We start from the raw sequence: 13,857 nt of genomic DNA, 5'->3' as shown, positions 1-13,857 counted from the left end.
AATGTAAAAGTTCGATGCAGAACCAGCATTGAGTGGCCGAATGCTATACAGTCGGCCAATCAACGCTGGTTCTTCTCCTACCTTTAGAAGTCTTCTCCGTGCAGCTTCCCCACGGTGTCTTCCGGCTCTTCATTCACTCTGCCAGGCATCGGGCCTGGGCAGAGCCGACTGCGCATGCCCGCACTACAAGCGGGCATGCGCAGTCGGCTCTGCCCAGGCCCGATGCCTGGCAGAGTGAATTCAGAGCCGGAAGATGCCGCGGGGACGCTGCAAGGAGAAGACTGCTCGGAGGATCCAGCCCGACCCTCACTCGTGGACTTGGTAAGTATAATTTGATCAAATGTTGCCTACCCATGAAACGAGCATTTTCCCCCCATAGACTATAATAGGGTTCGATATTCGATTCGAGTAGTCGAACATTGAGGGGCTACTCAAAACGAATATCGAACCTCGAACATTTTACTGTTTGCTCATCTCTAATTACTAACTACCACACATAGAAAAAATGAGAGCAATAAGAAGATTATTGGCATTGAAATCCATGTTGTTATGAAACATTTTAAGTGTTATTATTAGTATTATTATTAATCTGTGTATAGCCTGTGCACCAACCATCTTCCACGGCCCCTTTCAATGAAAAGGAGCCGCGGAAACTTGGCCACAAAATCGTACTGGAATAGGACCTGTTTTATATTTCGTGGCCCGGACTGTCGGCCCACACACGGGACCATGTAATTCATGGTGAAATGGATCATTGTGCTATCCGGAAAAAAAACAAAAAACAGATAGCACGCTGATTGTGTCGTGTACAAGAAGGCTAATAGGAAATAACTAGTGATTGGATTCTTGTGAAAGTAAATATATAACACCTATTCATCTAATAGCAACAAAGTGAACCAGCCACACAAAATATATGAATAAAAAATTAACTTTTATTGAGTGCTCCTAAAAAGGTGTAGCAACATATATACATACAAAATATATAAACAAACATAAAACAAAATCATATAGGGGTAGACAATGCTACATATACCAACTTGTCAGCCATGGAATGTACACTGGATGGCAACACTAATATCATAGTACAAAGGGCTCAACCATAGCTAAAACTGAAAGTGTCCAATAATAAAGTGTTGTAAATGAAAACAACAAATAATCAGTGTAATAACCCACAGAGAGCTATGAGACTGCCCACATAGGATGATCCAAGATTAGCCTCCATACATACCAACAGTAAAGGGACCCGACGCGCGTTTCACCTGTGCTTGACAGGTTTCGTCAGGGGATAACTACTAGGTATCAGATGCAATCTTATATAGAAGTCCGGCAATAAGAGAAGACTTACCGCAGGTGTGTTACCGTTACTGCTGTGTTTGTTTCTTACTTGATACACACCTGCGGTAAGTCTTCTCTTCTTCTATATAAGATTGCATCTGATACCTAGTAGTTATCCCCTGACGAAACCTGTCAAGTACAGGTGAAACGCGCGTCGGGTCCCTTTACTGTTGGTATGTATGGAGGCTAATCTTGGATCATCCTATGTGGGCAGTCTCGTAGCTATCTGTGGGTTATTACACTGATTATTTGTTGTTTTCATTTACAACACTTTATTATTGGACACTTTCAGTTTTAGCTATGGTTGAGCCCTTTGTACTATGATATTAGTGTTGCCATCCAGTGTACATTCCATGGCTGACAAGTTGGTATTTGTAGCATTGTCTACCCCTATATGATTTTGTTTTATGTTTGTTTATATATTTTGTATGTATATATGTTGCTACACCTTTTTAGGAGCACTCAATAAAAGTTAATTTTTTATTCATATATTTTGTGTGGCTGGTTCACTTTGTTGCTATGGTCATTTACCCACACATAATTTGTTATATTTGCCTCTATTGTTACCTATTCATCTAACTAATTAGACAATATTAAGAATTGTGTTATGTCATTAAAAAGAATCATTTTATTTTGAGGCTGGAGTCTGTAAATCCACATAAAATTGTTCCTGATTCTTCAACCTTATTTAGCAGAATGGCTAGTATTTTCTACCTGTAGGCCTTTTGATACTAAACAGTTTTTCTTCAAGTTGCACAAATCTAAATGTATTGTATCCCTGAGCTGAACATATAACATTGGTGGTAGGCGCTGTCTCGCTGTGAACATTCTATTCCTATGTGTCTCTTTTTGTATAAATATGAATCTTTCAGAAATTGTTTTTAAACTATGCCTGAGGAAGAGGCCTAGAGCCTTGAAAGCTTGCAATCTGTCATCATTTTTAGGTATCAACTACTGAAGACTCAATTTTTTATATTTCATATTCACTTGCTAACACGGTACAAAGATATTTTTCCTTATACATCGCTGTGAAATGTGAGTTAGTGTTTACCAGTAAGAGTCTCTGCTGTCTACAAGACTGGCTGGATATTTTGTGCTGATATTCTAAGAGTAAACAGAGACAGTATGGAATGTCATGTAAAAAACTTACAAGCGTCTTGTAAACAGTTATACTTGTAATTTGCAATGTATTTCAATAAATTGAATTTCCCAGATTTTCTAAGGCAATAATGGAAGAATGAAGAGAATATACATATTCTATATCATCATAAAGGTCATTTTAGGATTTCCCCAGGCTGAAATGTTTTCATTGCAGCTATTCAACCGAAATGTGTAAAAGGCACTCGTCATAAATCATTTCTAATCTTATTTAAGATGCTTTAAGACTAAATATTATTGTAAAGCATTTTAAGGCCAAAATAAGGTAGTGTGATATATTGTGAACACTTCAACTTTTATATTTATACAATTCCTCAAGATTCCAAAGGTGAAGCTTTACTGTAACCCCATAAAAGAGGTTGTTTGAGGTTAGAAAAATATGGTTGCTTTCTTCCAGAAACAGTGCTACTCCAGGTCACTGGTTGTGCCTGGTATTGCATCTAATGTCCATTCATTTCAATGGGGCTGTGCTGCAATACCAGACACTACCTTTGGACAACACTAGCACTGTTTGTGAAAAAACAGTCGTGTTTTTCTAATCTCATACAAATTTTAATGGCCAGGGTTAATGATCTGGCACAGTTTTGTCATTTTTGGCACATGTTGGAGTATTAGCTGACTTTATACGTTTCTCCACTTTAGGCCAATGTTTCTCAACCAGAGTGTTGTGGAAGACTAGTTTTCCTTAATACCTAGTTAGGAGTTTCCTGGTATACTGCAAGAGATTTAAGAGATTATACCAGACATCAAATAGTGGAGGTTCCCTGGGAGGGCAAGCATTTTTTGGGGTTCCTCAATTGTAAACATATTTGGGGAAATTTATTTTGACTTCATTTTATAAGGATGGTGGGTTTTTTTTGTGGAGTCAACAGGGCTATAAATAGAAGAAATGGTAAAGAAATGGTACTTTCTTAATTTTTTAAGCATGTGTCTGTAGCTGTGGTATAGTAATAAGATGTTGTTTTTGTGTTTCCCTGTAGACAATGATGGTTAAAGGTTTTTGGCCATGTTGGTTGACAATGATGGGTAAAGGTGAGCAAACAGCAGAAACTCGAAGGCACCAATTGCCCAGTAACTGCTGTAAAACTAAGAAATTGTTCATGATCATGGGAATTCAATACCCATTTATTATAAAGAGTAATTTCACTCAAAACCTGACAATTCAGGTGTGAGGTGTGTGCGCCTTTAACCTAAGTATTCTAGCCCTCTAACTATACAGGGTTGTCAGGGTTCATTTATAGACAGTATGCAACCCTGTTAGCCCTGGTTCACATCTGCGTTCAGTATTCCGTTCGGAAAGTCCGCTTGGCGACCCCCCGAACAGAATACCGAACGCATTGACAAGCGGCTGTGAAGAGAGGAATGAAAGCACACGGATCCCCTAGACTATAATGGGGTCGTGTATTTTCCACGCGCTGTCTGCACAGAACATTATAGTCTATGGGGTCCATGTGCTTTCATAAACTCACCGCTTGTCAATGCGTTCGGTATTCCGTTCACTGTCTCTTTGACCTATAGAATAAATGATCTTGAAGAGAAGGCCCATGTAGCGAAACGCAGCAAAAGAAATCTTTGGAAAAATGTGAAGGAAATGCATTGCAATTTATTTCCGTATGGTTTTTCATGGCACTTTTTCAGATTTTCCCACTGTAGACGTTCTGCCCTTATTATACCTATACAGAAAATGCCAACATTTATTCTGGTGTAATTTACATGCTGCGATTTTCCAAATGTTAGTGTTTTTGAAAATGCAGCTTATCCTTTGTGGATTTTTTCCTGCAATGTGTGGATGGGATTAGCCAGAATCGTATTCACTTTGCAGATACTATAAAATACAGCATTTTTTGCCGCAGCATTTGCATACTGGCAAAAACGCTGCATTTTCGCAACGTATAGCTTCGATCTCAATGTGTTTTTGTCCCTGCCATTATTTTGTTTGAAAAGAGAAATCTTCAGTGGGCAGATTGTTCCCACAATGTTGCAGGTAGACACGTGGATCACTTTGTAGTGATAGCAATTGTAATAGCCAGCAGTATTCATCTTATAACAGATTACCAGTGATCACATTCTTTCATTTCTCCTCATTGTTCACTGCAGGGGCAAAGATATCAGGAGACTCAGTTCCTTCTCAGTCCCCTAGTCAGAGCTGACTGCCGGACCACTACTACAACTATTTTCTTCAGTCTTATCGTTGTCTCCTTGTCTTTTTATCTGTGTAGTATCCAACATTATCATTATAATTTATATTCCTAATACTTAGGGTAGTTTGTAGACAGAAGTGGACAATTAGGGATTATTTCCTTATGCTGGCTAGTAAGGTTGTCCTAAATGTCAGTATCGTTTCTTGTGCTTATGGATAACATATGTTATGACAAGGGAATATTTATACATGTGCACTGAAATACAGTGCTTACAATTTGTGGCCTGGTTTTGGCACAGTTAGGTATGCTGACTCACCAAATATTCTAGTCATTATAGAGACTCTGGAATGGATCACTTGGCTAAATTCTGTTGGGCTAAAGTTTTACACCTGTCTTCCAAGTATTTATAGCATACTCGAATAAATCTAGAAAAAATGTTGGATTTAATTTAGTGGGAAACCATGACTTTTTTTTTTTTTTGCAGCAAAACTGTAAAACATAGAAGACAAACAGGTCATTAAAAAGTTAATTTCACATCTGCACAGGAGGCTCCATTAAAGACCTTTATTACAGTTTTTGTCAAAAGTCTTGTACAAAATAGTGCAGCATGCTACATTGTTTTATTTGGTAAAATGACACCATTGCGGAAACCTGACAGATGCTATTTTGGGCATTGGGTGATATGGGTTACTATCATGCAACTTGGATTTCCAGCACACGTGAACCCAGCCCCTTCAAGTATTTCTGAAATATATTAACTATATTATTAAATATATTTAAATTAAAAAAAATCTGCTGTGCAGAGAGCTAGCGACAATCATACACTATCTTTGTGGAACATTTAATGTATATGAGAGAAGTCCTAGAGTCCCTTTTATCTAGTGTTAGCGATACGGGGCACATTTTTAATATAACCTTTCCTCATAGATTAAGGGTCGGGGCAAGTCAGCAACATCATCAGATATTAGTTTAGGGAGGTGGAGGTCCATGAGGATAGATTCAATTCCATTCATTAAGGGAGACTTAGAAGGGGAGGTTAGAGCAGGTAGATCTTAAAGGTTCTGATAATACGTTTGGAAGGCTGCTGCAATATCATTTACTCCTATCGAGACCGTACTATCAATGGTGACTAATTCAGAAATAAATAAATAAATAAAAGATTTCTCTTTTTGTTTATGAATCAAAGAAGTCATTATTTTGTTCCCATAGGCATAGTACTTAAAGCGGGAACATTGTAAAAGCTTGGCAGATTGAGCATTAGTAGAACTTTAACCTGGCTGCAGAGGGATGAGAGTTCACCTAAAGCCGATTGGACCCAGGATCATTTATGTAGAGCTTCCAGTGTGGATATACTGGTGAAGATGGAGCTTCATTGGGCCATTCTCAGTTTTTTGACATAATCTCCAAGCAATATCAGTGCTCCCCATACAACAGCCTTATGTTCTGCCATAAAATTGGAGTGGGACTGGTTCATATGAAAATAGTAGTGTGGTTAGTTTCAATGTGTGATTAAGGTCTGACAGGAGTGCATCATTGCACCTCCAGCTCTACTACCCTTTAGAAATGTGGTGAAACTGCAGAGTGAGGCTGGGCTGTGATCTGATAATAGAGTATAACCTATATCAGCTGATATTACCATGGGTGTGTGTTTCTAGGACATAAATATATCATCAAGCCTATGACAGGACCCGTTGGCCATGGAATAAAAAGTAAAATCTTTATCTACAGGCGCCATACATCTGTCAAGTGTAGTGTGGCCAAAGATTTAGCTATTAAAACAGTTGTCTTCCGTATGCTGGAGAATACTTCCAAAGTTAGAAGTCCTCTTTAAAATCATTTAATGTTTCCAGAAACAGTATTAACTTTGCCAGTGTAGAATAGATGTTATGCTCTTTCATAATAGCAGTATTGCTTGCGTACTAAATAAGCGATGGAGAACATTAATACAATAAACCTTCAATAGTCATATCCATTATTTATCATTGACCAAATTTTCTTTTTCCCTTGTGACCCTTTAACCCGTCCCCATCCTTGCTATTAGACAGGCATTTCTGTACAATTCATTACTGCTAATTCCTCCTTTGCCAGAGGGCTTCTAATATATTACCCAGCAACACTGGGTGGGAAATGTCAGAGAAAAACAATGATGACATTGATTACGCTTAATGTAGACAGGATAACATTCATGGCAAATAAACCACTTTTTCAGTATGCAGTTAATAAAATTATTTTCTTCCCTAGCAATGTTCTCCACCCTTGGGAAGGTGCATACGCATAAATACATACTTCAGTAGGGTGAGCCAGAACAATGCGTGTTTCAGGCCTGGGTTTTTCAAGCAGCTTTCACACACTGATAAGTATGTTTGGATACACATTGCTAATTCTGTAGTGAGAAATCTGCTTTGCCATACTTGTATTTTTAGCTGATTCAATTAGGTAACATACACTCCTGCATTGTACTGGGAAGAATGATGCCTTTAACACTCAATTTTACATGTTTGACCTTTATCAGTTTTTTTGATTTTGTGGTCTGTGAAAGAGAAGTTTATCAAATTGCTTTTTGTATGTTGTGCTTACTTCACTTTCCTTAGAGAAAACTGAGGATATATCAGGGCCAAATATTTCTTCGTGGCACCACCTGGAATTTTTGACAACATTTGATATATTACATTTTATACCAGCAATCTGAAACATTGCAGGCTATGTGGATCAGGATATCACAATGCAGTCAGTATCAGCTGTATTACTGTACATTCCAAACTGGGATGGGATTTTTTTGTATCAAGGAATGGATCAATTGAAATCCTATAAAATCAGGAAAGCTATACCACAAGCTTTTACATGGTATAGTACCCCATAGTGGCCCCTCCACACAACACACTGTCCCATAGTGGCCCCTACAGTGCTCATTATGAATTTTAGAAAAATTTGGGGTTTGGCAGACACAGATTTTTTTGTAGGGGTTCACCACCCACGAGCTATTATTATACTTGGGGTCTCTTCAGACCCCAGAATATATTAAGAAGAGGCCCAGAGGAGGTGATCAAACATAAGAAACAGTGTTAGGGTGCCTTCACACGGCGTAGCACGCCGCTCCTTTAGACACGTATACACGTGTCCGAGCGCGGCGCTTCAAAACAGAGCCCATTGATCTCAATGAATGCTGTTATACGCGCGCTACACATTGAAATCAATAGGTAAAAAAACCTCAGATTGATTTCAATGGGTAGCACGTGTATATCGGCACCCATTGAAATCAATGGGCTCTGTTTTGAAGCGCCGCGCTCGGACACGTGTATACGTGTCTAAAGGAGCGGCGCGCTACGCCTTGTGAAGGCACCCTTACAAAGCTCTCCTTGGCTCTGACACAAGTCTATGGGCTTATTCATGTGGGTTGTGCTGGCCTTTACTTTGCCGGCGTAACCCACGTGAGTGCTGGGACCTATGTCCTGTGACATCATTGAAGAGGCCCGAACACCCACGTCTGGGCCCAGCATAAGTGAGTAACACTGTTTTTGAGGTTTGACCACCGCCTGTGAACCTTCACTTATTATATTCTAAAGTCTGAAGAGACCCTAGAGTATAATAATAGCTCTTTTTGTTTTGGATGAATCTTGTGAGGTTAACCCAATGAATACTTTAATTGCCGAGGCCTTCATACCAATCCCTGCTCCAGGCCACAGCCAGCTCCTCTTCTCCCTTCAGCCTCCAGGAGGCATCAGTGCTGTAATGTGGGATGCATGGGACCCCTGATGGGGGAGTGGGCAGGAGCAGGGATTGATAAGTAAATAGGGGTCATTACATACTGGAATAATCCAGCAGGAAACAACCTATTAAAAAAAAAAGAAGAAAAAAAAAGCAGCAGGGGTCCAAGTAGGCTACCTAAGGACCTGTGCTAGCTACTACGGCTACTATAGCAGTAGTTTCACCATTGTGTATATCCAAGTAAATGAAAAGCTGTACGTGTTGGACCTTCTTGGAGTGAGAGAATGAATTCCATTAGAACCCATCTCCAAGGATATGTTTTGCCATGTTGAAATTACAGTAAGTACAAGTGAGTGATCTCATAACATCAGAATGTTCTTATATGTTATCATATGTTGTATCTAGTTATAGGATGCCCATGTTTTTCAGTACCGCATTTTTCTTACAGTTCTAATGTACAATATCAATGGATTAGCTAAGACTAGAATTTTGTAACCATGTTTTACTTTACATTTGGACTGCAAAAGATAGTCATTCCCTATCCAAATAAACGTCATGTATTCTATATACTGCAGGTGTGATGATCTCACAAGTGTACGTTTAGAAGCAATCACTTCAGGACTCTCTATAAGGCAATTATTCATGATATATGTATATATACAGTGTCACTGCTGTGAAAAAGAACACGGGAAAACAAATTGTTCCTTGGTCAGAGTGAGAGACACATGAGTTGATGTAGTTAGGAGGAATCAAGGAACACACTGTAAAACAAAGGTTGTGTTTAGATTACGGCTTCAGTCTCAGGGCACACGCCTTTCACAGCATGATAAAGAACACTTCTGAACACAATCAAAAAGCCACTGCTTTCGCTCAGTGATGCTAATTGTATTGTATCCCCATGTGCCACTGCCTCATCCTTCTTCTTGCCTCATCATCTCCAGTTGCATAAGGTCAGCCAAGATACAGCAGTAGCTAAAAGATGTTGGACTGCCCGAAGCTAGAAGGAATGAAGGACTCTCTATGGGAAAGAAGGGGTCAGGCTTTAGAAAAGGTAGTTAAACAAACACGCACAAAAACAACTGTGGGTAAAGTATACTGTTAAACGCTTGACACAAGCACAAATAGTGAAGTTTAATCAAGTGGTGAAAAACTGTCATAGCTTTGGAGGCCGCTTCTCTGGAGGCTTGCAGCGCTCTGCGTTGTGCCTCCTGGCTATGATCTCATTGCAAGTGACAGCCCATGTTTTATACCAACATTTTTGCACTGCCAGGTGTATTTTTATATTGTGTTGATTTAAAATATAGATCCAAGGTCAGGAGAATGATGGGAAAACATACAGTAAATCTTTAAATAAAGAGAGTGCATATATATGTTTCATAGTAAGCTTGATGGATGACCAGCAGATTATTCCTGACATGATTTTCAGAACTAGTGAATTCTATCGCAAGGTCTGGATTTTTGGCAGATGATCCACAATCATTGGATATGAATTGATCAGGACATGAATATACATATACAGTATACATGTATAAGGATATTTTATACATTTATTTATTTAGAAGGATAAAAGCCATTGATTGAATTCACAGGGACTAATGTGCAGGTTTAATATTGAGTTATTTTAGTTATTGGATGGAAAAGTAGTACACAATGCAATAATACACAGTGTAAATGTCTATTAAAAGGTGTCAGGATTTTAGGCCACCGGCAGAATCAGAAACCTGAAAATACATTGCCCCCTATTTCTTACAGTGTATTTCAACACCCTGTCTGTAAAAACAATTCCTGATATATTAAGTCTGGCACTTAATCCTGATAATCCTGATTGACAAATAATTATGGCTGTCTGAGTATATCAAGTCTGTGGTCCTCTGTTTAAAGGGAGTCTATCACTGCCCCCAGCTGCATTAAACCGCTCCCACAGTACTGTAGATGCTGTTAGCAGAATAAAAACCATACCTTTCTTATGTTTCAGAGCCCCGGGGATGTATAGAAAAAGCACTTTTATTCTTTATTCAAGTCTGGATTTTGGAGCCCAAGGGGAGTTTTCTTCTATTATTGAGCACTGCTGCATCATCACTATGCATGCCCCTCATGCATTCAGCTCCCCCTCTCCCCTGTGCAGTGTTTAGTTGATCCTCCCACTGCCCAAGTGGATGACCTGAATACAGTTATACTGGGATAATTCAGGGTTATACCTGATAGAAGTATATTTATTGCAACCTGTCATTCTACATTTTCTCCTCTGTCTATCACTTTCTAGCAAAGCTAAAGTAAAAATTAGAAATATATCTGTGAGGAAAAATATATCTATGACCAAACTTTGCTTACTGTGAATGAATATTGTGTGTATTCATTTTCCCTCTTACAATGTGCTGTTTCACATGTGGTAATATGTCCCAGGAAGACAGTAAAGGGTTACTTGTGACCTCCTGTAAGTTTTTTATTTAATCTTGGGAAGACGATTTATTACATGGACAACTCTTGAAGCAATGCTCAGAAGAGACATTCCTTTTGGGTCAAGCACGCTAATTGGATTGTGCCTTGGCCTACAGATCTGTGGTGGCGATTGTGTAAAAGACCACAGAAACAATATGCACACTGAAATTTCTACCTGTCTTTTTTCGTAGATTGTTGGTTGTGACCACCAGCTAGGAAGCACTGCCAAAGAAGACAACTGTGGAGTTTGCAATGGAGAAGGGACTACGTGCCGGTTAGTTCGGGGGCAGTACAAATCACAACTCTCTGCAAATAAATGTAAGTGAATGTTACATTATTTGATTTATCATATAATAACAAGTTCTACAATGCAGTACTCTATGTACTGTGCATTGGCCTATACAAAAGGTCACACAAATGAAGATTGTATGATAGTTTTTATAGGGCTATTTTGTATTGCACACAGATAGAATGTTTATGTGACTAGGAAAAGATTGATCCATCAATTGTGATTTCTCACAAAGTTGGCGTTCTGGAGAATTTATCAGTGAAGAATAATGAGGTCCCATGGTTTTCATCTTTTATTTTCTTATTAGGTATTAGTAAATGCTCAAGTGAATCAAGATGTGTTCATTCTGTAATGCCCTACACAGCATAGCATCTCATTCATATGAGGTGGAGATTGAAGACAGCTTGTTATTTGCATTGGACTCACTTCATTGCTTATTAGCAATCATGGAAACCCTTCACAAGTGACATAAGCTGCAACAGTGCAACTGCTACTCCACTTTAAGTGTCTTGAAGAGACTTCAATTTGTACTATATTACAGGTTGTGTTTTATCCATTAAAATAGAAGGCGTAGTGTGAATCCATCTGGCTGTAATTGTTCTTGTGTGCAGCTTACGGTTTGCTGAAGTGTGACTCAGGAAAGCTATAGCCATTATAGGCGTGTTTAGCCACAAATATTTTTCTTAGAAACCTTTCCAAGAAATCACAATCTGTTATGGACCCCACATGTGTTTGCTTTCCTATAAATATTGCTCAGGTGTGATAAGGGTCAGAAGGGGTATTCTTTCTCCTCAAGGAGATTGCCTTTTCAAGACAGCTTGCACTTTGCAGATCTTACAGACCATGCATTCCTTGCTAAGGACTCTGGAAAAAGAATGTGGAATGTGTGAATCAGTCTGGTGGACAAAGAGGAACTTACTCTATGACCACATTTTGGAAGATAACCCTCTGTAGAACAATGCCTGGCTTTCCTGAAACCTAGTGCCATGATCTGGGATTAAGGCCAAGCCAGAATGTCTCCTCCAAAATGGGTCTCTCTTCCTGCTGAGCCTTTCTATGCCTTATGATACATAGTTACTGCTTTTATGCAATTAATAATAAAGGTAAATACTTAGGGCTTTGGACTAGACAGTCTCAAAATGCCCCAGATTTATCACAGTGGCTTATACTGGATGATACATTTGGTGCATCTTCAGACTGCCTATTTACACTACCCATTGGTTGCCTGTAATTGTGCCAAAATTTGTTGCAATTTTGGGCACAAGGGGGGAATTTACTAACCCATCTATGCCAGGCCAAGGCTGGTTGGTAAAACCTCAGCCCAATAGATTTATGATGACTCACGCCAGAAAGTCGGAATGAGCTATACCTGAAATCTATGCCACTGGTGGCATAACTGGTGTAGATTTCAATTATGTTACATGGAAGTGTCCCTGAATTATTAAAAGGCCAGAGGCTCTTAATATTTAAGGCACATATTGCACAAGTCATCGACTGCCATATAGGAATGGCCCACTCTTAATAAATCCCCTCCTTTGTCTATCTTGAGATATGCCCATTAAGCCACTTTCTTTGTCAAAAGAGGCTCAAACTCGAGTGTAAAACACTTATACACACACAATAAATGCTGTTCAAAGCATGTATGCCAGTTTTGAATGTAGATATATTAAGAATTCTGGTGAATTTAGATTAATGAATTATCCCCATGGGCCTAAATTTTATTAAATGAATTTCCATTTAGAATATAGCCTGAGCATCAATTCATAAAAGCAGGAAAAATAAAAACTCCAGTATAAGTATTCTCCTTTTACAATATTTTTTGAATTAGCTGCTCATTTTGATAAATACCGATCTTTCTCCTTCTCTTTTTACTACTTGAAACCCAGTACCCAGTGCTGATATTATCCCCATTCCTTTACTAGTAGTAGCAGGAAAGGAAGACCAGGAAAATGGTACACACCAACTGAGCCTGAGAAATTCTAGCCAAGACGGGAGAATTTAATATGTGCAATCATTTCCCAGGACTCTTGGCTATTGCAGGGTCTGCTTCCTTTTTTATCTGCAATTGTATAGAATTCTTTGAATGTGTAAATATTTGTGGGATGCAATTGTGACGATACTGTGTGCCAGTTTCATGCTTCACTTGCTCACAAACAGCCAGTCCAGCCTGATTGAAGGACGTTCAGAAAATGTTTTCCAGACCTGCTTAGTGCTCAAGCCACATGAACCTTCCTAGTTCTCTTTGGATTCTTTTGTTTCCACTCACTACTTCTTTTCTTTACCTTGTAACTGGAACTACAAAGGAACTTAAATCAGTCTGCAAACAAAAGGTTACATTGAAAGAGAAAATATACACCCCCAACTGGTGAACATCAATGGTTCATTTATAGCAGTTATTATTCTTACAAATAAATTATTGGCAGAGAAGATAGAGATTGTACAGATGTACAGTAACTTGCTGTGCATAACACATATGTGAATGACTATTTCAAATGCGAGGGGTGTTTTTCCTGTACTGTACAACAATGTCAATACAGAGAAAATACCTAAGCAGCCAATTCTCAAAAGTAGCCATAATGGTAAAATGTGAAAAATGTGCACTGATATTTAACCAAATCCTTCTCCACATATGTATGTAAGAGTTAACAGAAAGTGAAAAGCAACCAGACATCTATCATATATACTCGAGTATAAGCCAACCCAAATATAAGCCGAGGCCCCTAATTTTACCACAAGAAACTGGGAAAACTTATTGACTTCAGTATAAGCCGGTAATAATTAAGTATCTTC

At 38.8% G+C, this 13,857-nt stretch overlaps 1 protein-coding gene across 1 annotated transcript in view; it reads left to right on the top strand.

Annotated features, from left to right (window-relative positions):
• The window catches only part of ADAMTSL1 (ADAMTS like 1), a 624,112-nt gene that overhangs the window by 475,664 nt on the left and 134,591 nt on the right, over nt 1-13,857 (top strand). Inside the window, exon 6 of the mRNA XM_075279894.1 lies at nt 10,970-11,096. Coding sequence (XP_075135995.1) covers nt 10,970-11,096 — 127 coding nt within the window. The remainder of the gene's footprint in view (nt 1-10,969; nt 11,097-13,857) is intronic.

The sequence above is a fragment of the Leptodactylus fuscus genome, chromosome 1 (genome assembly GCF_031893055.1).
Source record: "Leptodactylus fuscus isolate aLepFus1 chromosome 1, aLepFus1.hap2, whole genome shotgun sequence".
NCBI classification, from domain to species: domain Eukaryota; kingdom Metazoa; phylum Chordata; class Amphibia; order Anura; family Leptodactylidae; genus Leptodactylus; species Leptodactylus fuscus.
This window is presented reverse-complemented; position numbering and strand designations above follow the sequence as displayed.